The sequence below is a fragment of the Calypte anna genome, chromosome 18 (genome assembly GCF_003957555.1).
Source record: "Calypte anna isolate BGI_N300 chromosome 18, bCalAnn1_v1.p, whole genome shotgun sequence".
Lineage (NCBI taxonomy): Eukaryota > Metazoa > Chordata > Aves > Apodiformes > Trochilidae > Calypte > Calypte anna.
Window position 1 is genome coordinate 2289401 of NC_044263.1, and position 26112 is coordinate 2315512.

The following is a 26112-nucleotide window of genomic DNA, read 5'->3' on the forward strand; positions in this document are numbered from 1 at the left end:
TATTGCCCTTTGAGCAGGGGAATTAACCTAGCAAACTCTTTTTTCCTTTCCAGAACTATGTTTTCACCATCATATTCAACAGCACCATGGTGCATTCCCTGCCAGTGCTGATGAATATTGTCAGCAATTTGCTGCTGCACAACTTAAATGTGACAGAGAGCATTCAGATCTGGAGCAACCCCTTCATTCAGGTGAGCAGCACCCATTGGGTGCTGGAGGGGCAAAAAACACCCTTAAGCACAGGGTATAGGGGCAACATCCCTGAGGGGGAAAGGAAGAGTGTAAAAAACACACCAAAAATCAAGAGAGGAGCTGATTGGGACTGTTTGCAGCACCTTTGGGAAGGGTTGGACAGTGGTACCCAAAGTCTTCAATAATTCCTTGGTGATCTGGGACAGGATTGAAGAGGATTTAAAAGGTGTTGGGATTTGGGGCTGCAGCTTGTGCAAGTGGAGGAGCAAGGGGTTTGGATGTCCTGTGGGGAAGTTGTTAGGGGTTTGTTGTGGGTTCCCTGCAGTTCTGGAGGGCGTTGAGGAAAGGACCTGCTGCAAGCCTTCAGTCCTCTGGGAGTTTATTAGATGCTCTTATAAATAAATAGCCCCAAAATTAGGTCTGTTTCTTCATGCTGTGGCTTAGGTGATCTTGAACCAAGATGTTTTAGCATTTACATTCTAAATGTCTTTTTTTTTTTCCTAGTATTGCAGAAATGTGATTTCTCTTTCAGAATCTCCCAGACACAATTTTCAGACTAGAGATCTATTTTGAAGCTGTGTTACTGGGAATCATTATTACTGGGATGCCACCCTATTTTGCCATGGACAATGCAGAAAACCATAAGGTAAACTCCCAGCTGTGGGTTCACAGACTGTAAAAAAAACCTTGGGATTTTGGGAAAAAAACTCAGGGATGTTTTAAATAACATCTTTTGCCCTGAGAGGCAGCATGGATGTGACTGCTTTTTGATGCCTTGGGTAGAGGAGATTTGGGAAAAGCCCTTTTCCTTTTGTGGAAATGCTTTTTGCTTCTTTGGCAGCTAAAATAATAATAACTGGGTGAGGCACAAAAGTGATTGAAGGAAAAAAAAGATCCCACTCGCAAACCAAGGCAGTTGAGCATCATCTTAATTTAAATTAACATTTAATTAGTACTGCCTTCTCTTTTTCTGTTGCAGATCAAAGCATACACACAGCTGAAGATTGCAGGGCTTTATCCCTCTGCTTACTGGATGGGTCAGGCTGCCATTGACCTCCCCCTCTTTTATTCCATCCTTGTCCTGATGATTGGCAGCCTCTTTGCCTTCCACTATGGTGTTTACTTCTATGTGGTCAAGTTTGTTGCTGTGGTGAGTGTGGTGGAGCTGCCAGAGCCTGGGGATGTTATTTGCCACGAGGGGTTCTTTTTATTAGATGGTGCAGCAAGTTTTTTTCCCCAAGGGATAGCCAGGGAAAATGCCTCATTCAGGCTGCTGGCACAGAGGCACCAGGCAAAGGCAAATCAGTGCTACTGCTTGTTGGGAAAAATGTTTAATATTTTGGAGTTTCATTTAGAACTGGAATGAAATGGAGCTTTGAAATCCCAGGGGTTGCCAATGTGATGCTCCATTCTTCTTTTCCCTGCTTGCTCAGTCCTGGATAATTTTTCCTTGTGCAGCTGATGAGGTTACAGTGATTTTGAACACAGACCAGCTGTGCAATGAATTGCAGCATATGTTTAAATTGAAGAGACTACAAGTCCTTATGTCTTTTCTATTCAGAGTGGGCTTCCCTGAGATATTGGCTGTAACAGAGAAAAATCAGATTTTCCTAGCTGCTTTCCCAGAAGCTCCAAGTTAATCAGGTTTGGGTTATGGCCATTGTGCTGCAGGGCTGGTTTTCCACCAGTGCATCTACCCTTGTTTTAATTTGGGGGAAAAATGGTAAGGCTGATGGGTGGAATTCCTAACAATTGTCAAAATCTTCAGGTCAACATTTATGGGAGCCTCTGTTTATTAAATAAAATGGAAAAAACCTGAGTGAGGTTCCTGCCTGTCATGTATTTTTTTTTTTCTTACATTTTGCCACCTTGGTGCCATCTACTATTATCAAATGAAGTGACAGAAATGAATTTTGACTTATGTAGCACCCTCAAATAATTCCAGCTGATACCTCCACACAAAATTCAGACCTGGGCTCTCTCTGTACCTTTCCTGAGAAACCTTTTCTGTCTCTGCAGATTTTTTGCCTGATTGGTTACGTCCCTTCTGTTGTGCTCTTCACTTACGTGGTCTCCTTCACCTTTAAGAAAGTCCAGAATACAAAAGAATTTTGGTCATTTATATTCTCAGTGGTGAGTACCTTCATCTGGGGCTCAGTTACCCACCACAGCCTTCCACTTATTTTATTTATCTATCTATAATCTGCTATTTATTTATGTATCTTTAAGGCACAAGAAATTGGAAACATTCCCAACGTCTCTTTGTCACTGCTTTATCCTAAATGAGAAAAGCTTGAAAAAAAGGTTCCTCGTACTAGAGAGCTTAATCTGAACTGAATGAAAATGGGTTATTTTCTTTGTCTTTTACACAGACAGCCTTGCTCTGTACAGTTGTCACTGAAGTGGCCTTTTTTCTGGACTTCTACCTGGTAACAACCATCCTGCATTATGTCTTCTCCATCCTCATTCCTATTTATCCCCTTATTGGCTGTTTGATTTGCTTTATAAAGGTAAGAGGAGACAAGAAATCCTCTGTACAGTGCTTGTGGGTGGTGGCTGGGGTTGGGTGGGTGTCTTTAATGTTTTAGGGGTGTGATGTCCCCTGTAGCTATAGAACACCTGAAGGACAGCAACTGCTGGGGAAAAGTCATCTTTTTGCCTGTCAGGAGAATATTGCAGTTGTAAAAGGAGGAAAGAAGCAAATCTGCTGGTAAATAACCGAAGGAAAATGGTGTGAACTGGGTGAACACAGTGGTGGGAGCTGGGTTAACTGGGAGTCAGAGGCTTTAAACTGGGAGCAGCCCCAGAGGCTTTTGATAGAGATTGATTTGCATCGGACTCGTGCAAGCAGGGGCTGTGCTGAGCTCAGCAAGGGCTTGAGCAACATGATTTAAATGTCTTGAGATTTAAGTGCAGCGTAGAATATGCAGTCTCTGGTAAGTGCTTGGTTACCTGAAGGTTTTTTTCTTGCATGCTTAGGTCTCCTGGAAAGGCAAGAGGAAGAGTGGGGGATACTACGACCCGTGGGACCGGCTCCTGGTAGCAGTCATAGCTGTAAGCAGCATGGTTTGATTACCTGCCAGATTTGCTGTAGGGAATTGCCAGCTCCTGCAGGGAGACCCCTTCCTTCTCTTCAGGCATCTTTATATTAATAAAGGTCTGAGGTGATGCTGAGCAGTGCTGGAGCCTGCAGCTTTGCAACCTGTTGCAGCACAGAGAGGATCAAGAAAAGCTGCTGTGCCTACCAGCTCAACATCTGCTGTCTCAGGAGTCTCATTAATGGTGCTGGCATTAATCCTCATCATTATGGGAGCCTGTGCTGGTAGAACTCCAGAGCAGGGAATAGTGGGACAGTGTTTTTACTCTCCAAAACCCAAATATTTGCTGTTAAATCTAAATAGACTCAGGCTGTGCATCCTTGATGGACTCACTGAGCAGCATCTCTTGATACATTTCATTTTCTTGGAAATAGCAGTGATGGGGCAGAGCTGGTGCTTCTTGTCACTCATTGCATTGGTAGGATCACCTTTAGGATCACCAGTAATCTGTGTCTGTGTATTTTTAGCCCTATTTGCAGTGTGTTTTGTGGCTCTACCTCCTGCGATACTTTGAGCTGAAGAATGGAGGGAGGACAGTTAGAGAAGATCTGTTCTTCAGGTATGTCTCTGTTGAACAGACATTTGCAAAGAAATAGTCCAAAGAAGCTGGTTTTAGGAGTGATGGGGTGGAGAGACTGGAGTATGCAGTGTGTAGCAATGGGGGATATTGCAGAAAATGAAATATCTGCAGTTATATCCCATCCCAGATGACTCAAGGATTTTTTTTTTTCTTAACTTTGCTTACCTGAAATTCAGGAAATAAAATGCATAAGTAGGCTTTTTACCTCCTTTTAAGTTCTATCCCTGTGAAATAATGAATTTGGTAGGGATATTCTCTGTATAAGAATAGTAACAGAGGCACCAGACAGCTGAGTGTAAAGGTGACATAACTGGAATAGTTTGACAGCTCTTTGTACTCTTCTGGGGCTGGTGCTGCATAAAATGATTTACTCCTGGGACTGGCAAACACAAACCACTTTCTGCATCAAAGCAGGGAGTGAATCTCAGCTGAACCCCAAGCTGAAGCATCACGTTGTGTTCTTCCCCTTAGAAAATGTTTTACAAAAGCCAGAACCTGGAAGTTCCCAGACCACCCACGTGATGAGAACGAAGATGAAGATGTGAAGGCAGAGAGGCTGCGAGTCCAGGAAATCCTGAGTGGCCCCAAAAGTGAGGAGGTAATGCCCAAATCCCAGCTCCAGGTGTTCCCCACAGCTGCTGGGATCTGCAGCCACTTCTCTCTCCTCTCCTAGGTGCCAGCCATCCTGGTCAACAGCTTGCACAAGGAATTTGATGAAAGAAAGGAGTTTCTTCTGGGGAGAAAAATCAAGAAAGTGGCAACCAAACACGTTTCTCTCTGTGTAAAAAAAGGTTGGAGCTCAGTGACTTGCTGTTAGCCTCTCGTTTACTGAAATCCTCTTGCATCCGTTTGTCTGACCTTAAGGGGAATGTCTTTGTGTCATCCTTTCTGCAGGAGAAATACTGGGTTTGTTGGGGCCCAATGGAGCTGGGAAAAGCACATTAATTAACATGCTTGTTGGAGAGGTTGAGCCAACCAGTGGGCAGGTACAGCTTGTGCTGCAAACTAAGAAGAAAATTAATCTGTCTTGAATATTTCTGATTTATTGCTGCAAGTATTCCCAAGTGGGTTTTGCTAAAGCTTTACAGGAACAGTTCTGAAATTTAGAGTATTATTGAGCAAGGTCTCTCTGTTTGCCTCCCAGGTTCTGATAGGAGATGCTTCTTTTGGCCTGAGCAGTGAAGATGACTCAGTGAAGTTTGTGGGATACTGTCCTCAAACTAATCCACTTTGGCCAGATATCACATTGCAGGAACACTTTGAAATTTATGGAGCTATCAAAGGGATGAGTCAATCTGATATTAAGGAAGTCATAAAGCGGTGAGGAGTTTATTATAGAAACATTTAAAAATCAGTTATTTTTCTTAATAGTTTTTTCTATTAAATGTAATCTTTTTTTTTTCTTTTTTCCTCGAGTCTGATCAAATCTCAGGAAATTCTTTAAGTGTGAATTTGTAGGTTAGGAGATACAAACTCAGCCACACAGAATTCAACTAGTATTATAATTTTTAAGTTCTGAAAAGGGCATGGTTTAGCACTTCACAAACTGCAGGGATGGGAGCCCAGGGCTTGGAGCTGCTTCTAAGTTGTCAGCACTGGGCTGATGGGGGGCAAGTGGGTTTTCTCTGGAAGCCCCTGGCTCCTGTCCTGCTTTTTGCTCTGTTTTTTTCACACTTCATATACATTTTCTTGTACCATAATTCTTTAAGTGAGCTGTTCTTTTGCATGCCATGGTGTGGGAGCAGCTCCCACCTTTTCACACCCCATCCTCCTTCTTCTGCAGCGTCGCGAGTGCCCTGGATTTTAAAGACCACCTGCAGAAGACAACCAAGAAACTGGGTGTGGGGCTGAAACGCAAGGTACAGGGGAGCTTTGGGAGGCTCCTGCTTGGGTGTCTCCAGCACCCATCACATCCTCACCCTTTCCCTTTCCCTCCCTCCCAGCTCTGCTTCGCCCTCAGCATGCTGGGCAACCCCCGGGTCACCCTCCTGGATGAGCCCTCCACTGGGATGGATCCAAAAGCCAAGCAGCACATGTGGTGAGTGCCACCAGGGCTGTGTCTGCCCTCAGTTTCTTTCTCTGTGGGTTTTTGGGGTTTTTTTTTTCCCATTTGATGTGTGCATTATCCCTGTTAACACTAGGGAGAGCCATAGGAAGGGAATCGGTGCTGCCTCAGGGCTGGCTGCATCTCACCTCTGGATGGTGCATCTCACCTCTGGTCTTACCCAGAATTGAGTGGAGATTAAAAACTTTAAAATCAAATCTTAAAATATAAAAAATATGAGAGTTGAGTCATCTTTCTGGAAAAACACAGGTGATACTTGTTGCTGTGGGATTAGTACTGGCCCATAAAGCAATGTTTGAGCATCCCAGTCCTCTTTGTCTGTTCCCCCAGGATTCACTGATACCTGCCAAATGTTTTATTCAGGGGTTTTTAATTTACTTGTGGTTTTTTGTTTGTTTTCTAGGCGGGCAATCCGAGCAGCATTTAAAAATAAGGAGAGAGCAGCTATCCTGACCACCCACTATATGGAGGAGGCAGATGCTGTCTGTGACCGTGTGGCCATCCTGGTGTCAGGGCAGCTCAGGTACCATGGGCAGGGAGGACAGAGCAGCTGCTGGCTAGAATATATGTTTTTTTAAAAATATAGGGCTTGTTTTGCACCTTAAACTTAGAGCAAAAATTGAACTGTTCAAAGGGGCTGTTAGAAGCCAGGCTGCTTTTTGAGGGTGGTGTAACGGGTACAATTGGAATTTTCTCTGCTCTTGGTAGGTGTATAGGGACTGTGCAACACCTGAAGAGTAAGTTTGGCAGAGGATACTTCTTGGAAATGAAATTAAAAGAAGCAGCAGACGTGCAGCAGGTGGAGTATCTACAGAGCCAGATTTTGCACATCTTCCCAAATGCAAATCGTCAGGAAAGGTAAAACTTCAATAAATCCCCCCAAAACAGGGTTATTATTCAAGGCCCTGGATTCTCAGCAGCTCCTTGGCAACAAGCAGGGAATGCTCTGATCCTAAAATTGACAAAAAGTACTTGCACGTAGCTTAAAATAAAAATAAAAAGAGGAAGTGTTTAGCAGAGCAGCAGAAGCTGTGAGCCCAGCCTGGGTGTGGAGGAAGCAAACTCTGCTTAGCTGTTGCTTGGTGGCTTCCTTCTTGGTTTGGAATCCCTGAGAAATGGGGGTAAAAATGAGTCACTGAGTTGCTGTCCTTTCCTAGAAACTCTTGCACGTTTTCTGAGGGCTCTTCAAAGTCTGAGGGTGGGTGGGTTGGGTGGGTTTCCTCCCAGCAGTTTAAGTTCTGTTGTGTGAACTCCAGGGGCTGGTTTGGTGAGCACTGATGAGCTCTCCAAAAAGGGCACTGCAGGCATCAGGTGAGGAGCATCCTCAGCTCAGGAAGCTTGGAGAAAAGTTCATTTTTCAGAAAAAAATGGGTTAAAGCATCTCCCTGTTCTGGGATCTGGGTGGCAGGAACCACTGAATGATCCAAACAGTCCCCAGAGATCCTGTGATTTCTCCCTGAAAGGCAAAACCTCATCACTTTGAAAGTCCCAGGCAGGGATTTTTTTTTATTTATGAGTTTATAGACAGAGGATAAATGGTTGAACCTAAAATGAAGAGCACATAAATCCTAGAGCAGTCTCTGCTGGGTCTCAGCTGATGCACCTGGACCTGGATCTCTGAGACTTGTTATAAAACTTGGGTCCTGCATTGGTCCTGTTGCCTGGCATGATGCTGACTGTCAGAAGGCCTGGAGCAACCTTCAGAAAATGAGTTTAAATCCACCTGGATATTAATATTTTTGCTTTGAGCAGTTTTACCTAAACCTAAACGTGCTTTGTTTCTTTGTTCCAGTTTTGCTTCTATTTTGGCATATAAAATCCCAAAAGAAGATGTGCAGTCACTCTCACATTCTTTTTCCAAGCTGGAAGAAGGTAATTAAGCTCTTGCCATGCACCACATGCAGAAAACATTTTGTCTCCCCTAAACTGACAGCTTTGCCATCTGGTAGTACTTCTGCATTTCTGTTCCAAACTTCTTTAACTTGAATTTTTCTGTTGTTATTGCTGTCCCCAATTCTGTTTCCTGTGAAATTAAGAGTAAGCACTTGTACCAGCTTCAAGTGCTTTAAATTCAGTTGTGTCAGATGGGGAAGTGTCCCTAAACGTGCTCTCTCATGCATTCTCTCCACAGTAAAACATGCCTATAACATTGAGGAGTACAGCTTTTCTCAGGCAACACTGGAACAGGTATCACAGATTTATTCCTATTTTCTCCTTTCTTTTTAAAACAAGAGACAGCAATGGCAGGGACTGGAGAAATTAGTGGAAATACTGCTCTGTTTTGTTCAAAAAATAGACATTGCTGGTCACTTCTGAGAGGTGGGTGAAGCTGAGGCTTATTCCTGCTTAGTCTGGATTAGTTATTAATGACAATAAATGTCCTACAGCATGTGTTTGGTTCAGTTTCTCTTGTGGTGTGCCCTTGAAATGGAGCAAGGAGGGGAAAAAAATACCAAAAACTCAGTGCTGAAGCAATCCATGCAGTATTTGTGAGGTTTTCAGAATGAATTCTCTTTGTGGCCAGGAAAATTCCTACGAGCACCAGGATGCCTTGACATTCTCCCTGTCTCTGGCAGGTTTTTGTGGAGCTTGCTAAGGAGCAGGAGGAGGAGGACAGTGGCTTTGGCACCCTGAACAGCACCTTGTGGTGGGAGAGGACCCAGGAAGACAGAGTCATTTTCTGAGCATCTCTGGTCCCCATCTGCTCAGCAGCTCGTGGTCTGTGCCAGCTGTGATGCTCTGCACACACACACTGGGATGTCTGCGTGGGAAACATCAGCACTGGGATGGACAAGGGAAAAATGGTATTGGGAAGCTCTGTGTTCCACCATCCTGGCCTTAGGAAAAGGCTGCAGTGGCAGTGGGAGCATCCCCACTGTGACTCTGGCTGCTCTGAAATCCCTTCTCCCCTCACTCTTTCTGGGTTTGTGTTGAACAAGAAGATGCTGCCAGCACTGTGGGTCATCTCCTGGTGTTGGCTGCTTGGGCAGGAGCATCTTCCTGCCTTCCTCCCTGCTAGGACAGAGAGGTTGGGCTGTCCTTACTGGGAATCCTGAGCTAAACCACTTGCTTCTGGGAGCATCCCACCCTGCAGCTTCACAGGTCTTGCTGTGCTCCTTGGTTGGCCATCTCTGCCCACCAGGGTGCTGAGCAGAGCTGTGTCCTTGCAAGGTCCTGCTCCCCTTCTTCTCACCCATTCCTGCTTCTGCTTAAGAGCTGCATCCACTTAGAGGAGAGGGAGAAAAAAACTACTGCAAAGTCACTGCTCAGTGCAGAGAGGGTCCTGGATGACATTGCCAGCTTAGCTTGGTACCCACGCAGTGTGGAAATGTTCATTTACAGGTAGAACATGGCACTTGGCAGCACTTTTCCTCTGAGTTGGAGGGTGGAGCTGAAGGGGTGGCCATGACTGGATGCTTGGATTTTTTGTTGTTATCCCCCCCATTTGGTAAAAGTACAAAGACATAACTGTGCAGTTAGGGGATATGCAGAGATGTATTTCTCATCATCATTAAAGCAGTCTCATTCTTCCTTGTGTGCAGCAAGCTGGTTTTGGGAGCAGTCCTGGTTAGATGTTCTTGCTTTCCTTGACAGTGAGTTTGTAACTACATGCAGCAGCTTTTCCTAATCCATCTTTGGTGTGAAGCAATGCAGTCTGCTTTGTCCTGACCTGGCAATTTTTCATCTGCCTTCATGAAGCTCCCCCCTTCACCATAATAACCCAAATTTGCAACCTTATCTGTAGGAGTGGTGCCTTTGGTTTGCATGGAAGCACTAAGAGCAGAATATGTGATTATCCTAAAGGTATGACAGATGGATGTTGAAAATGTATTAATTTTTGCTTGGTTTTTTTTCTACACAAAGCTCTTGTCACTTTTTTTTAGTTTTATAAAGTGGAATTCTAACAGTTCATTGTGTTCTGCAATGAGCAAATAGAGAGATGCATTTATAGCAAAGCATTGGCTTCATAAGTCATATCAACTAGATCTTCACATCAAAGTCAGAAAAGACTTTTATTTTTCCTGTGAAAACTCAACCTGTGGGTTGAGGTGGAGTTCTGTGTCCCAACTGTTTGTAATTACCAGGCAGCAGTGTGTGTTACCTGTCTGATAATCCTGTTGAGACAAAACCTCTGTGCATTGGTTTCTCACTCAAGAGAATAGAGATGCAACCTCTTTATCTGCAACTTTTGCATCTCTTTTGTACCCTTGTGTTGCATATGCATAGATTTGGGTTTTTAGTTCAAATTTGAGCCCAGGAATTGCTGGAACACCTGGATGTCCCCTTTGCTTCCCTGGGGCAGCACAGACAGTTCTGAGTTGTGGTACTTGCACATGGCCTGAGAAATGCTGGAAGTGAAGCAAGGGTAAAGAACAGAATTACAGCACCAGCCTCTAAACTGCAGCTCCAGCAGAAGTCCTGCCAGGGCTGAAACTTCCCAGTAAGAAAACAAACAAAAAAAAAAGCCCCTGATTCAGCCCTTTTGTCTATGCAGCTTTTTATTTTGCCCCCAGCTCCATCCCTGCTGCTGGCCACTATCTCTGAGCATTTCCCTTTTATTTGGTGCAAAGATGGGACTGAGAATTTTGTTTTGTGATGCTCTCCCATGTCTGTACAGACGAGTTCATGGTCTCTTCACCAAATCCCACATTTCTTACTCTCTTTGTAAATGGTGTTTCAGCTGAATGCCACCCACATAATGCACAGGACTCCCTTTCCATGTGGACTCAAATACAGTTGTGACCCATGAGCCTTGATATCTCCTTTTAATTTGATTCTTTAATGTGCAATCAGAGTTAAAAGTCTGTAAAGTAGTTCTGTACTGTCTGGTTGACATCAGCCTGTTTCAAAGAGTTTTCTTATTTTCTCACATTCCAAGTGGATCATAAGAAAACTTCCATTAGCAGCTGGGTTTCCTTGCCTTGCTCCTGCTCTTGCTTGCCCAGGAGTGACCCAGTTGATGGTGGCACTGTATTTATGCAGCTACATGTACCCAGATTTTGGCTTGTTAACTGATCTGTGTAATTGGGTGGGATCTTCTTGGGGTGGTGACATCATGTGTCAACACTGTCCAAGATGCCACCCCAGAGCATCACTGTAATCATCCTGTGTTGTGTCAGAAATCTTTCCAAGTGTCACACAATGTCTAGAATGACCAGAATAGGGGGGAAAAAACCCCATGCAACACCAAACCCCAGAATCCCTTGGAAACGTAAGAGCTTTATTCCTGCAAGTTGAAGGGGTTTGGGTCAGGTGTTGCTGGTGACATGCCAAATCCCAGCCAGTTTGTCCTCAAGGAGATGAAATCCCAGGAGGCAGCTGGATTTGGGCTGGCTGGGGGACAGATCATGTCCCAGGTGGGAGGGTTTTGGTTTCCTTGCAGGCTTGTTAGAAATAGGTGGTATATCCAGAACTTGGAAAGTGTGTTTACTTTGTGGTGTTTGTTATAAGGTTGTATTTTTCTATGGAGGTATTCAGTGTGTCTGATCTTGTCTATATTACCAAGAAAAGCCCTTATTTAAAAATATCTCTATATATCAAGTAAAGTCTATTCCATAGCTGACATCCAGTACTCTGGTAGCAGAAACAGAAGGCAGGGGGTCTCAAAGTGACCCATCTGTAACACTTTGTGTTGCCATCAGGCACTTGGAATCCTTTGCAGTTGAATTTATACACCTGCCTTCCTTTTACCACTTTGCTGGATTTGTAAAGTTGAGGGCTGTGGTTTGTTTTATTTTCCCCACCAGAAACTACCAAAATAAAGATGGATTGGATTACTAAACACTTGTATTTGTCCTGCCTGTGTTTTTTCCCTGAAACAGGGAGACTTCCAACAGCCTGGGCCATCCCCAGGACCACGCTGAGGTGTGAATGGGTGAGTGGGCTCAGAGGGGGGTGGAGTTTGGGCAGAGCGTAGGTGAGGAAACCCTTGGCATGGCTGAGGGGGATGTCAGGCTTCAGGAATTGCATATTTGTAGCTGAATCCAGGGAATTGCAGTGTTGCAACATTTAGGATTGGGGCTAGAGCTGAGCCCGGGGCAGCTGTGTGCTCCTGGCACGTCATGCTGTGCATCTGCAGGGATGAATCACGTTCAGCCACTTGAAAATCAGCCCTGCCAAAAAACAAAGCAAACAAACAAAACAAAAATATCCATTTTTCTGGATGTATCCCTGCCCCAGGCCAACGCTCTGGGTGGCTGGTTGGGTGCTGACTCCAGCACAAGGTACAGGGTGCTGCTGAGGGCTGAAGGTGGAACGTGGAATGAGGGATGGGCAGCAGGGATGGAGTGTGGTGGGGAGGGGTCCAGCAAAGGACCCAGCAAAATGAATGGGGGTTGTGCCTCAGTTTCCCTGGAGCTCTCAAGTGGGAAGGGAAATAACCCCAAAGAAATCTTATCTGAATTTGGTGACAGTTCCCAGGTTTTCATACTAGTTTAATGGTGTGTGGCATGGCATTTAATTTTTTTTAAGACTAAAGTTAACCCTTGTCATGCAAGAGATCTTCAGGAAGGCCCCCATTTAGTGCTCTTTAGCTGATCCTCAGGGTCACTTTGGTCTGGGTCCAAAGCAGTGCTTGGAGCAGGTGTCATTTTTAGATTAAAATGTATTTTTTGTTGCTGAAGTGCAGCCATGGCAGGGCTTGGTGTCCTGCCAGGAGCACACATGGCACAGGGCACGTGTTGGAAGCACAGTGGCTATGTAGGGATGTGCATCCTCACTCTGCTTTTTTTTGCAGTCAGGAGTTGCCTTCCCCACTTCTTATTTGTTGCCTGGTGGGAAGTGATGGAGGAAAAGGTTCTGCTCCTTGCTGAAATGAGCTCATTCCTCGAAAATGAGTAAAGCAACAGCTGCGGAAGAGCTACGGCCTTTTGTTAAGCAAGAACCAGAGAGCTTTTGTGGTTTTAGTCAGCTCTGCAAGTCAGATGTGGAGTCCTCGAGCTGCTGAAGTTCTGGGACAGTCAAATTCTTGTAACTACTTGAATTATCATGTGGCTGGACACCCTTCCAGCTCATTTGGCTTTCCTGACTGACTTGATTTCCTCACCGCCCTGTTTTGAATGCAGAACCATTAGAAACCTGTTTTTTCTTAAAAAAAATAAACACCTAAAACAAACTCCATCCTGATTCCAGCTGTGTGGCAGATGCTGGAAAAGCAATTAACAGAAGTGAAAGCTAAATAAAAATAAAAATAAAAATACTGTATTATTAAAGGAAGGGGAAAAGAGCAGTGAGAAATAAGGATCCTGTTGCTGCTCTGCTCTGGAGAGGAGAGAGTGCTTGCTGACTCAGGCTCCCAGCAGGATGGGGAGGAGGGTGCTGAAGATTTCCCTCCTGAGAAGCTCGGGATTGGGGAGCTGATGGTGGCCACATCCCAGCTCTCCCTGGGACTTGGGGGAACCAAGTTGTGACCCTGCACGCAACACACAGGTCCTGCTGAGTACTGCACAACGTTGCCTTGCTCTCTGGAAGATCCAGGCCAGCTGGCCAGAGGCATTGCTCCCTGCTTGGGTGGTTGCTCCAGAAGTTTTGGGAGTGCTGGGAGCGGACTCTGACGTCAGGCTGGAGAGGGGCATGGCCATCAGCTCTGCTACAAGCTTGGACCCCCTCCAGAACTGCAAAGAGAGGAAGAGCCTGGACATCTCGGGGCTGAAGGAGACCTATTCCTGATGGAAAACCCCTTATCAGGTAAAGAATTCCGTGTTTGTCTTCTCTGAGGGGAAAAAGGACACCTGGGGTATCTTCGTGCAGGGGTTGTGTTTGGTGATGGCTTTTTTCCTTATTAAGTGTTAAGCTGGATGCAAAAGGGATGTGCTTTCCAGCTCTGTTCTCTGACAAACCTTGAGCTTCACATCAAAGTTTTTTAAGGGGCAAAGGAGCAAAACTCTTCTGGATATGCCTGGATTTAGACCCTCCCTTGCTGCAGGTTGAAGGCTGGGTCCTCCCTGCTCTGATCCCTCCTTTTGCTCCCCCTCCTCCAGCCTTGCCAGCACCAAGAAAAGCTGCAGAAAACGTGGACCCCCAAAGTTCACCCTCTCTGTGTGACCCAAAGGGTTGATCTTTGATAGGGGGCAAAACTTCAAGCTCTGTTTTTCTTAAGTTGAGTGTAGGGGGAAAAAAAAACCCGACTTGTTTCCAGCACCCCTGTTAAGAGCAGCATCAGTATGGATGCTTCTCATGTTTATCAGGAGGCAAAGCCAGGGCTGCAGAGGGGCCAGAGGCAGGTTTTGTGTTTGCAGTAACTGGCAGAGAGGAGAGGATGGGGAGAGCACGTTCATCTCTGTGCTCCCCACGTGCTGGGATTAATCCCTTGGCTGTGGGAAAGAAAAAGCAGCTCCTGGGGAAGCAGGAGACCCATTGCATGTTGCTGTCCTTGTAGCCAGCAGCCAGAAATTCCTCCTATTTGCTCCTAGGGGTTAATCCCAATGTGCTCTGTTAAGTTGTTGTTGCAGGAAAAATAAAATAAAATTTATTTTAAATCCCGTGGAGGTGCCAAATAGGAAATCCCAGAGATGGTGACTACATGATGTGGGTGTATGGGACAGGCTTCTGGGACAGCCTGGGGTGCACACAGGATCCCAGTGGAAGTTCTTGCAATGCCTGAGGAATGTGATCCTGGGGAGTGAGAAGTCTGGGGGCATTTACTGAGCCCTCAGAAGGGAAATGCTTCCAGAGACACCGAGTTGTACAAGTGATGCTCTTGCTGGCTTGAGGCTTCTCAGATGCTGTTGCTTCTAAATAAATAGCTGATGTTTGTTCCTCTCCTCTGAGTCTGCAGGTTTGGATCTTGGGTCTTGTAGAGCCATCTCTCCTGCTTATGTTTTGTGCCTTTTGAGTATTGAATTTAAATTGAAATTCTGATAAAGTTTGTGGAGCATTTGTGGGCAGTTTCACTTGTTTAACTTGCTGGGTTGCTATTTTGGGGGTATTTGAGTATTTGCTTCTTGCTCCAAATGCAGAAATAAGATGAAGAGTGAAAGGAAATCCATTGGAATTTTTTTTAAAAGTTTTAGATTGGCTCCATCTCTTTCCCAATGAAGTGTTCATGAAGTCTGCAGAGATTCCATCCCACTTTTACAAGGCTTTCATGTTTTCCATCTTATCCAAATATTCCAGCATGAACTTCTGTTTACTGCCCCAACATCCTGAGCTGGGTGGCTGCTTGCAGATCACAACAACTCCAATCCCTGAGCAATCCCAACAGGGCTTCCTAGAAATCCTTTCCTCTTTGCCTTTTCCCTGTCTTGTAGGCTCCAGTGGGAAGCAGAGGGGAAAGCTGGATGCAGGGAAAGCAGAGCACCCAGGAATTGTGCTGACAGTCCAAGGGTAAACAGGGATTCTGGATCCAGTGCCCTGGGAGTATGCAAACATTGAATTCTTCCAAAAACAAACAAGGAAAGGAACAGAGCAGTGGAACCGTTTTATTAAATCCAGCTGCCCAACCCATGAAATCAGAAAATTATGTCCAAGGGGAAAAGCTCACAATGTGTTTGAGGTTGCTTTGATTTTTTTTTTTTTTTGTGTTTCAGCCATTTGAAAGGATTAAAATACAAAAACATGGGCTGAGGTTCCCTCCCCTGCTCTTCTCGGGGGGGTCATGGAACCACTCACCCACCCTGCAGCTCCTCTTGTACTTGCACAGGATACTTGCTGCTTGGCCTCATCATCAAAGGTGGAGCTGAAAGAAGTATTCCCCATAAAAATATCCTCCAATAAGCACTCCTGGCACAGTATTTAGGATAGAAAGGAACACCCTGGTGTCTTAATGCTGCCCTGCTCTGGCTGTACTAGACTTATAAGTCATGATTTTAGGATTTGGGTGAGAACATGACCAATGGTCCCTCAGCATCTGCTTCAAGCCCCTTTTAGCCTTTCGCCACCTCCTGGGTGGCAGCTGCCTATAGATGGCATGGAGAGAAGGTAATGTATGTCCTGGGGGTCTTCCAGGGTCTAATTTCAGCATCTAGAGCAGCTGAGCAGTGGTTTGTCAACAAACCACATGGATAAAGGAGGCAAATTCAGGAGCTGGAGTTGCTGCTGCAGATCATGTGTGTTTTATAAGTGTTTGGAGTAACTAGAAAAAAAAACAAGAAAAGAAAAATATTTGTTTTCTACAGATATTCAGTCCTCTTACAATTTTAGTACAGGACAACCTGACCTTTCTGTTGTTAATCTCATGGAGGTGAAGAATCAAGCTATAGGCAGTTGAATGCCTCTTCCTGCAAATCTTCTTTGGGATGAAGAAGGATGAAGCTGTGCAAGAGGCAGCTGAGTCCACCCCAGCTCTCTGTTCCTTCCATGATATTGGGCTATATTTTTTTTCACACTTCTCCTTTGTTGTCCAAATGTCCCCCTCTGAAGTGGTGTTTACCCAGGTAAATCTACTCATGTCCAGTGATCTGTTTTATTCTAAATGACATTATCTTTCTCGCCCTAGGTGGGAAAATGCAAGGGATATTCAAGACAACCTCAAAAATATTTCAGCAAACTTGTGTTTTGCTATGGAAAAATATTCTTCTGGTGTGGAGGATGAAGACAGAAAGTTTTCAGGCAAGTGTGTCTTCTCCCAAAGGGAAGTTTGGATTTCCACCAGGAAGGGTTTTTCTGTTGCATGGTTTTTGGGCTAGGTGATACATGAGAAGCATCAGCTGCTAATGTGGTTCTCTGGAAAACGTCAGCAGTTCCATTTCATCCAGTGACACTACAGTATCCCAACATAATAAGGGCTTGTTCCAGAGCTGGCTTGTTCCTCTTGGTTGCTGCTCCCATTCCTGCTCTCTCCAGAAGAACACAATGTGCAGTTCACAATGGCTGGGGTAGAATTATCAGCAGACCTTGCTGGCTCTGCTACTAAGAAAACATGTTTTCCACTTGGAACATTCCTTGTCTTTTAAAACTATTACACCTGTGAAATCACTCTTCCTCCTTTACAGAACGAAGGCATTCAGGGCTGGAGGAACCAGATCCCCCAGGCAGCCCAAGGACTTTTGTCCTCCAGTTCTGAAGACACTTCCCATCCCACCCAACCCCCAGGCCGCTGCCCCTTACCTTGGAATTTCTTTCCTTTCCTCTAGGAATGGATTACATCGGCGGTTTTGCTCTTAGTAATACAAATGGCATCCTTTGTGGTGTCCTCCTACCTGCAGAGAGAAATGCCTTACACTTTCCTTGGGAAGCTGGATGATTCCCTGATCAATGCCACAGGAGTCACTCTCGCCTACACCCCCATAACAAACACCACCAGGAGGATCATGAGCAAAGTGGGCTCTGTCTCTGTCCTCAGGGGTAATGCTGCTTCCCAGTCCTTCCCATCCTGATGCTGTGGGCACCTCAACCTTCATTGGGGACGGGGGGGAGGGGGAGAAGAGAATAAAATTTTGGAGGGTGGACACGTCCATGGGGGTTTTTTGTGACTATGTGAAGTTGCAGCTTTCGTGGTTTCATAACAAACACCGCCAGGAGGATCATGAGCAAAGTGGGCTCTGTCTCTGTCCTCAGGGGTGATGCTGCTCCCTAGTCCTTCCCATCCTGATGCTGTGGGCACCTCAACCTTCATTGGGGCTGGGGGGGAGGGGGAGAAGAGAAAATGGACAATATAATTCTGGAAGGTTCACACACCCGTGGGGTTTTTTTGTGACTATGTGAAGTTGCAGCTTTCGTGGTTTCATGACAAACACCACCAGGAGGATCATGAGCAAAGTGGGCTCTGGCTCTGTCCTCAGGGGTGATGCTGCTCCCTAGTCCTTCCCATCCTGATGCTGTGGGCACCTCAACCTTCATTTGGGTTGGGAGGGAGGGGGAGGAGAGAAAATGGACAGTATAATTCTGGAAGGTTCACACACCCGTGGGGTTTTTTTGTGACTATGTGAAGTTGCAGCTTTCGTGGTTTCATGACAAACACCACCAGGAGGTTCATGAGCAAAGTGGGCTCTGTCTCTGTCCTCAGGGGTAATGCTGCTCCCCAATCCTTCCCATCCTGATGCTGTGGGCACCCCAACCTTCATTGGGGCTGGGGGGGAGGGGGAGAAGAGAAAATGGACAATATAATTCTGGAAGGTTCACACACCCGTGGGGTTTTTTTGTGACTATGTGAAGTTGCAGCTTTCGTGGTTTCATGACAAACACCACCAGGAGGTTCATGAGCAAAGTGGGCTCTGTCTCTGTCCTCAGGGGTAATGCTGCTCCCCAATCCTTTCCATCCTGATGCTGTGGGCACCCCAACCTTCATTGGGGTGTTGGAGGGGGGGAGAAGAAGAGAAAATAGACATATATATACATAATTTTGGAGGGTTCACACACCCGTGGGGTTTTGGGTTTTTTTGTAACTACACCAAGTTTCAGCTTTTGTGGTTTTGTAATTTTTTCCTTCTTCTTCTTTTTAAATGATAGGTGTAATAATAGAAGAGATGGAAAATGAGGAAGAAATGGAAACAAGAGGGATTTTGGAGGACGACACTATTGGTGTTGTTTTTCGGGATGACCTCTCCTACCACCTGAGATTCCAAAGCTACACCATGGCATCCCCTGAGGATGTCTTTGATCACATTGGTAACGAGAGAAATCAAACCAGAGAACTTGATTTTTTCACATAAAAGTGCTTAGATGGATCCCTGGGCTGCCAAGCCACTGAGAAAGGATAGAGGCTAAATGACGTGCTAAATGCTTCAAGAAAGCTTTTGGAACTTGAGGTTTTGTTCAAGTAAAAGGAAAGAAATGTCAGGGGAAATGTTTTGAAGAAGACAGAGATTTTATTCCCAATATTTATTCTCTTATATGTTTCATTGTGTCAAACCATGCCCTGAAAAGGAGCCTCATGTGTGCATACAGTGCACAGGCAGATGTTAAATACATTTAAACATAAAACTCCATACACTTTGCTCCTTCTTTGACCAAATGCACCCCTATTTACTGACCAAAAGTAGTCAGCTCTCCAAAGCAAGAAGTAAGATTATTAGCTGATAAAATCAAGTGAGTTCAGCAGTTGATGGGGGGAAAAAAATAGACTTTGCTAAGAACTGATCTTGGAAAATGGAAATGATAGAAAAAAGACTGAGTAAAAACAGAACTTGATTTCCAGGTTTGTAGTCAAATAAGATTTTTACCCTCGACATAAAGAGAAGCATCAATATAAATATATTTGTGGGAACAGATAGATCAAATTCTTCTTGTTCTTTCTTTTTTTTTTAATCTTTTTTTTTTTCCCCTTTCCCACAGTTACCTGCCACAGCCATGCTTACAGTTCCTGCAAAGTTCCTCTCTATGGGTACTGGGGTTTCATGGCAGTGCAGTCCAGCATCGATGCAGCAGTCATAGAAGTGAGTGTGATCAGGATGGAAAAGATGTTTTCTGTTCTTTCCAGAGTTACCTGGAAACTTAAACAAGCAAACAAACCCCCCCAAATTCATTACTTTTCTGTGTTTGCTAACTTTTTTAATCCATACTGTGATTCAAAAGTTGAAAGAGTGATGGATCCTTCTTGTTCTCAAGGCAGTGTTGAGTTTTTTGAGTAAAAAGCTGCTAAATATTGAGGTTATTTGCCACTTATAAATGTAATATTGTTATTGGCTGACTAGCCCTTGTAAGAGGGATTTCCTATGAAAACCTCTTTGTTCTGATGCTGGCTGTGTCATTACAGAAAATCAAATTAGTGACTGATTTCTTTTCTCCAGATGAAAACAAACCACTCTGTCTGGGATGAGGTGAAATCTATCAGTGGCATTCGTCTGGAATCCCCCTCGATGAGATCTGTGAATAAACTGGATTATACTTGGATCATCATTTATCTTATCTTGTGTTTCTGCCCCTATATGTACTTCTTGTCAGTCAAAGTTACCAGAGAAAGAAAGAAGCTGAAGGTGTTAATGAGAGCAATGGGTCTGCAAGATGCTGCATTCTGGTAAGTCTTATAGAAATAAATGGTGTAAATACAGGAATTCTGCCTAGAGGGTGTATCCTGGCTCACAGGATGGATCTGGGGCTTGGACCAACATCCATAGCAATAACTCCCCCAACCCAACCAGCAGACATTTGCATTTGTGACACTTGATTCCAACGGGATGAGGTTTAACACGGCCAAGTGCCGGGTCCTGCACTTTGGCCACAACAACCCCATGGGGAGCTCCAGGCTGGGCACAGAGTGGCAGAAAGGGACCTGGGAGTCTGGATTGCCAGGAAGCTGAAGAGGAGCCAGCAGTGTGCCCAGGTGGCCAAGAAGGCCAATGGCATCCTGGGCTGGCTCAGGAACAGCGTGGCCAGCAGGTCCAGGGAAGGGATTCTGCCCCTGTGCTCAGCTCTGGTGAGGCCACAGCTTGAGTCCTGTGTCCAGTTCTGGGCCCCCTCAGCTCAGGAAGGAGATTGAGGTGCTGGAGCAGGTCCCAAGGAGGCAACTGGGCTGGTGAAGGGACTGGAGCACAGATCCTATGAGGAGAGGCTGAGGGAGCTGGGGGTGTTGAGGCTGGAGAAGAGGAGGCTCAGGGGAGACCTCATCACTCTCTGCAACTCCCTGAAAGGAGGTTGGAGCCAGGGGGGGGTTGGGCTCTTTTCCCAGGCAACTCTCAGCAAGACAAGAGGGCAGGGTCTCAAGTTGTGCCAGGGGAGGTTTAGGTTGGAGATGAGAAAGAATTTCTTTCTGGAGAGGGTGATCAGGCATTGGAATGGGCTGCCCAGGGAAGTAGTGGATTCTCCGTGTCTGGAGATCTTTCCAAAGAGCCTGGATGTGGCACTGAGTGCCATGGGCTGGGAACTGCAGTGGGAGTGGATCAAGGGTTGGACTTGATGATCTCTGAGGTCCCTTCCAACCCAGCCCATTCTATGATTCTATGATTTCCTAACCAAAGGGCTGGGCTCTCTGGCACTGAGCTTACCTGTTGCTGAAGCAAAAATTTTGCTGCTTTTATACCATGATATTTGCTGGAGGACCTGTTTCCAAGTGCTCTGCTACAGGATTGCTCTGCTTCCCTTCCCCCCCAAAAAACCCCAGAAGAGAGACAGGTTAAGGTCTTGGTGTTGAGGTGTTGCCTGCACAAATGGCTGGATAGACACAGAAAACAGAAAAGAAAAAAAAAAAAAGAAAAACCAAAGAAAATGGTGAAGGACAGGGGAACATGGGGTCCTAAGCTTTTTGGGCATGAATATTTCACATTAGGAGAAATCAGTGTTCCTGGCTGCAGAGCCTGTGCTTATATGCCCTGTAAATGGAAGTTTATTGGAAATGATGAAGCATTTAAACTAAAAAGAATGTGTCTTGTGCTGGCTGGGTAATGTGTCCTGTAGAGAGTCAAAAATTCCCTTTATTTGCAGGTTATCCTGGAGCTTGCTCTACACCATTTATATCTCCATAACCTCAAGCCTGCTGGCACTGATCACCATTAGAGGATTCATCTATGATCACAGCTTCTCTGAACTATATTTTTTTTATTTCTTTTATGGCATAGCATCTGTAAGTCTGCTTTTGTCTTCTTTAATGGTACCTGATTTATTTTTTTTTTTTCCTTTGCCTAATCAAGGCATCTAAAACTTGAAGACTTCAGAGCATGGGAGGGATGGGCAGTGTATGAGAAGGTAACAAAGACCTCTCCAGTCATGGGATTTATTGTTATAATTTGTAGACTGATAAATCATTCCTAATATACCTTTTTTGAGATTCTGACTTGAAACCAGAGTAAAGAGAAATGCTGCCACCAGCACTGATGGGAAGGCTGAGCCTGGGTCCAGGGCTTCTTCCTTGGGAAACCCAGAGGGGTCTGACCTGTCTTTCCCTATATCCCTGCCCCAAATTAACATCAGAGCTGTCTGCTAAACAACACAACCCTTGAGATCTGCCATGTGCAGGGGACAACTGAAACTCAGCTGAATCTCTAATTCAGCTCCTTGGATTTTCATGGTGTTGGTTTTGGTTTTTTTTTCTAATTACCAGCAATAATGCATCCTGCTAATGACTGCTTAAATCCACCCCAAAATGCTAATTAATGCCTGCTATTTTCTGCTGCAGGTTCACTTCTGTTTCATGCTCAGCTCACTGTTAAAGAAGCCAAATATTGTCACTTTTGTGGCATTTGCCCTGTACATCATCTTTGGGTTGCTGGGCTTTCTGATTTTGTTTGAAAAACTACCATCCTCTTCAGAATGGGTTTTTAATCTCTTCAGTCCCTTTGCCTTTGCAGCTGGCATCTCAAAGGTAAGTTCAAAAGAAAACCAGCACATCATCATAGTTCAGCCCACAGGAAAATCTGCAAAACTCTGCCAAATGACAGTAGATTCCAGTCAGAATTTATGTTGTCACAACAACCCCATCGTGGCCCTTTGCTTGAGGGGCTTTGTAAAAAGAAAACTTGGCTCCAAAAAGTACAAAACAGTCTCTCAGCTGCATCACAGATTTTACCAGCTCTGTCCCACAATAAATATTGATCTCTAGGAAGTTATTGGGTGGGTATCAAGATCTGCAAGGACTGTGAGGTTTCATAGTGCTGCCCCAACAAATAAAGTGTGCATCAGGTAACTCCTGCAGGATTCTGAATTCAGCTTATTGAAGCACTCCTGATACTTGGAGTCATAATTAGGTATTGGAAATGGTCTCATGAGCACAAGTGGGAATGAGTTTCTGGTGAGGATGGTGATGGTGAGTGGCTTGCACGTAGCATTTCAGGCTAAAGGGTTGCATCTGACTTGTGCTTCTTTCCCCCCAGATGGTAAAATTACAAAAATATGGACCAGCCTTCTTCCCAGAATCATACCCATACTTTAACCTGTACATCATCCTGCCCCTTGACAGTGTTCTCTATTTCCTGTTGGCCATCTACTTTGATAAGGTTCTACCTGGTAAGTAGAAACATGAAGGTAAGGAGAGAAACTTCCTTGCACTTTTTTTCTATGATCCTCACCCCTCACAGGAGGAAAGGAGCCAAAGAAGTGTCTGGGTAGAGCTGAGAGATGTAATAAATGTGGAGTAACAAAAGAGATGTCCTGGCAGGGAACTGCTCAGGTTCTGAGTGACATCTGACCAGCAATGGGCCATGCCATGTCACCTGAGGGGCTGAAAACTGCATGGGCTGCATTGCTTGGGAAGAATCCTGTTTTCCCAGAAGTTGGATGCATGTAGTTAGCTCATTTAGCCCCCAAAACAGGCTCTGAAAGGGATGTTAAATCTTGCAGTGAGGCACTGAGATAAATCCTTTACATCTACTCCATCATCCCCATCATCCCCATCATCCCCATCATCTCCATCTACTCACATCTGCTCCAGCAGCCCTAACCACCAGCTGTAAAAAGCTGCTTTAGGACTTGACCTGCTTGTCCTGTAACTTCTGGGCCAAAGAGATGCTCAGTGAGGTCTTTGCTGTGCTTCTTCACCACCTGACAGATCTGGATGAGTGGAAACCTCTCAGAACTCCCCAACCTCTTCATGCTGCTGAAAGGCTGTGTGTGCAGGGGGAGAGCTGGCTGGGCATGGCATTTATCAAAGTTGAGCTGTCATGCAGCACTTTGGGGCTGATATTTCTCCTTTGTTTCTGAATCAGGCAAGTATGGAGCACCATACCCCCCTACCTTCTTCCTGAGACCATCGTACTGGTGCAGGGCCAGGAGTGGCTACCTGGGGGCACCAGCTGGCACGGAGGGCAACCAAGATCCCACCCTTGGCAATAACACAGAGCCAATGCCTCCAGGCTTTGATGGGAAGGAAGCAATCAGGTAATCAGGCATGGAAAATGCTGCTCTTTGTGTTGGAGTCCAGAGAGCACCAGGGTGTTGCACTGGTTTAAGTTAGACTGAGACATCTCACGGGTACAGATAAGGTTAATGGCAATTGATACATGAATTTTTCAGTGTTTCATTCTCCTCCAGCACAGCATTTGAGGATTTAGGGGGCTTGGTGCATCTTCTGTGCCAGGAACCAGCTTTCTGCCCAGCAATTTCCTCCTTGCAGAGCAGCAGCAGTGAGCCTGGACCCCTTCCCCATCATCTCTAGGAACACAGATGCTGTTATTTACATCCCCATTTGGCCCCTTACTGTGGCTGCCCATTACTTATTGCTAGAAAGCAAATATAAATCCACTAAAATAATAACTAGGTCAACACTTTAATTTTGTAGCCAGGTGTTTTCTCATTCCCTGGGGCCTTCCAGTTCATTAACTTCATTTTCACTGAGTTTGACTCTGGAACCTTTTTAAACATCAATTCTCAGCAAGTTTGAGTTTGGAACCTCTTAAACATCTTCTGCAGAAGCACTTTAGTGAATTCTGGGTTTAAGTGGACAAGAAATGAATTCTGTAAAGCAATTCTTCCAGCTGGGATTGCACTGACCTCCATAGTAGTGAGCAGGACCAGTTTGAGGAGGAGGTTGGGAAACATTCTTCCAGTAGTATTTAAAGGTTACTTTGAGGCAGAAAAAACACACCAGAGTTGTGAAACTCAATAGTAACAGCTCGTTTGCCTTTCCTTTAGAATAAACAACATTACAAAACTATACAAGAAGAAGGACAAGAGAACCGAAGCTTTAAGGGGTAAGAGATGCTTTGGAATTCTTTTCATTTCCCTTTTTACTAGGTCTGAACACAAACTGCTTTGAAAATGGACTGGATGTACTTAATCCTGTCTCCATCATGGCTAAATGCATTATAGAATGGTTATTTCTGGGGTAAATTACCAGCACATTTTTACCAGGTTGTTGTCTTCTTGTCCTCTCCAGCAAAATGACTATTTTTAATTGGGTTTTTTTGCAAGTCTTCTGGAAAGCTGTGGGGTTTGCAGCCATGAACCACTCTAAAAATCACCTCTCAAACCTCCCTCTCGAAATATAAACACTTCTGGGCAAGGCAAACTTGTTTTTCTGGTTGCTGGCTGACCAGTGTGTCCTGAGAGCACTTGGTCTGCTGCCAAGCACAGGTATGGGAGGAGCTGGAGAAGTCATAGAATCATAGAATGGGCTGGGTTGGAAGGGACCTCAGAGATCATCAAGTCCAACCCTTGATCCACTCCCACTGCAGTTCCCAGCCCATGGCACTGAGTGCCACATCCAGGCTCTTTGGAAATATCTCCAGACACGGAGAATCCACTACTTCCCTGGGCAGCCCATTCCAATGCCTGATCACCCTCTCCAGAAAGAAATTCTTTCTCATCTCCAACCTAAACCTCCCCTGGCACAACTTGAGACCCTGCCCTCTTGTCTTGCTGAGAGTTGCCTGGGAAAAGAGCCCAACCCCCCCCTGGCTCCAACCTCCTTTCAGGGAGTTGGAGAGAGTGATGAGGTCTCCCCTGAGCCTCCTCTTCTCCAGCCTCAACACCCCCAGCTCCCTCAGCCTCTCCTCATAGGGTCTGTGCTCCAGTCCCTTCACCATCTTAGTTGCCCTCCTTTGGACCTGCTCCAGCACCTCAATCTCCTTCCTGAGGAGCTGAGGGGCCCAGAACTGGACACAGGACTCAAGCTGTGGCCTCACCAGAGCTGAGCACAGGGGCAGAATCCCTTCCCTGGACCTGCTGGCCACGCTGTTCCTGAGCCAGCCCAGGATGCCATTGGCCTTCTTGGCCACCTGGGCACACTGCTGGCTCCTGTTCAGCTTCCTGGCAATCCAGACTCCCAGGTCCCTTTCTGCCACTCTGTGCCCAGCCTGGAGCTCCCCATGGGGTTGTTGTGGCCAAAGTGCAGGACCCGGCACTTGGAATGTTGAACCTCATCCCCTTGGGATCATCCCAACTCTCCAGTCTGTCCAGGTCCCTCTGCAGAGCCCTCCTGCCTTCCAGCTGATCCAGACTCCCCCCCCCAGTCCTAACATAACATAACATAGCTGTGGGTGGTTAGAGAAATGCTGCTGTTTAACAGGAGTGGTGAAAAGATCAATAAGGTCTCAAAGGTTTAAATTGAGTAAAAAAAACCCCAAACAAACAAAATAACCCACAAACAGAAGGTAGCAGAGTCTGGCTGCTTGGGAATCTCCAGTGTTGGGAAGTTCTTTCTGGGGAGTGTCCTGGGCCATGCTGAAATCAGAGGTTATGAAGCTCACAGAAGTAAAAACCTTTAAATATTGCAGTTAATCCACTTGTCCCTCCATTCAATCAAGACACGACTGCAAGTTCCTCACTCTGAAGTTGGGTTTGGATCAGTGCTTTTGCCTCTCACTTCTCTGCCAAACCTGCCAGCAAGCTCCAAGGTTATTGCTCACAACCTTCCATCCCAATGTTATCCT

General features: G+C 45.5%; 2 protein-coding genes across 2 annotated transcripts in view; both read left to right on the top strand.

Annotated features, from left to right (window-relative positions):
• Positions 1-11101, top strand: part of ABCA5 (ATP binding cassette subfamily A member 5) — a 32429-nt gene extending 21328 nt beyond the window's left edge. Inside the window, 18 exon segments of the mRNA XM_030461859.1 lie at positions 54-191; positions 725-838; positions 1172-1342; positions 2212-2325; positions 2565-2702; positions 3172-3246; positions 3758-3849; positions 4342-4468; positions 4544-4661; positions 4765-4856; positions 5015-5190; positions 5654-5729; positions 5814-5908; positions 6339-6458; positions 6644-6793; positions 7728-7807; positions 8067-8122; positions 8512-11101. Of these exon segments, the coding sequence (XP_030317719.1) occupies positions 54-191; positions 725-838; positions 1172-1342; positions 2212-2325; positions 2565-2702; positions 3172-3246; positions 3758-3849; positions 4342-4468; positions 4544-4661; positions 4765-4856; positions 5015-5190; positions 5654-5729; positions 5814-5908; positions 6339-6458; positions 6644-6793; positions 7728-7807; positions 8067-8122; positions 8512-8619 (2040 nt within the window). The 3' untranslated portion in view covers positions 8620-11101.
• A 2414-nt stretch (positions 11102-13515) lies between these two features.
• The window catches only part of LOC103529251 (ATP-binding cassette sub-family A member 9), a 28210-nt gene continuing 15613 nt past the window's right edge, over positions 13516-26112 (top strand). The window contains 11 exon segments of the mRNA XM_030461861.1: positions 13516-13621; positions 16371-16483; positions 17008-17218; positions 18323-18481; positions 19148-19248; positions 19603-19829; positions 21233-21371; positions 21924-22109; positions 22618-22750; positions 23449-23620; positions 24374-24432. Coding sequence (XP_030317721.1) covers positions 13603-13621; positions 16371-16483; positions 17008-17218; positions 18323-18481; positions 19148-19248; positions 19603-19829; positions 21233-21371; positions 21924-22109; positions 22618-22750; positions 23449-23620; positions 24374-24432 — 1519 coding nt within the window. The 5' untranslated portion in view covers positions 13516-13602.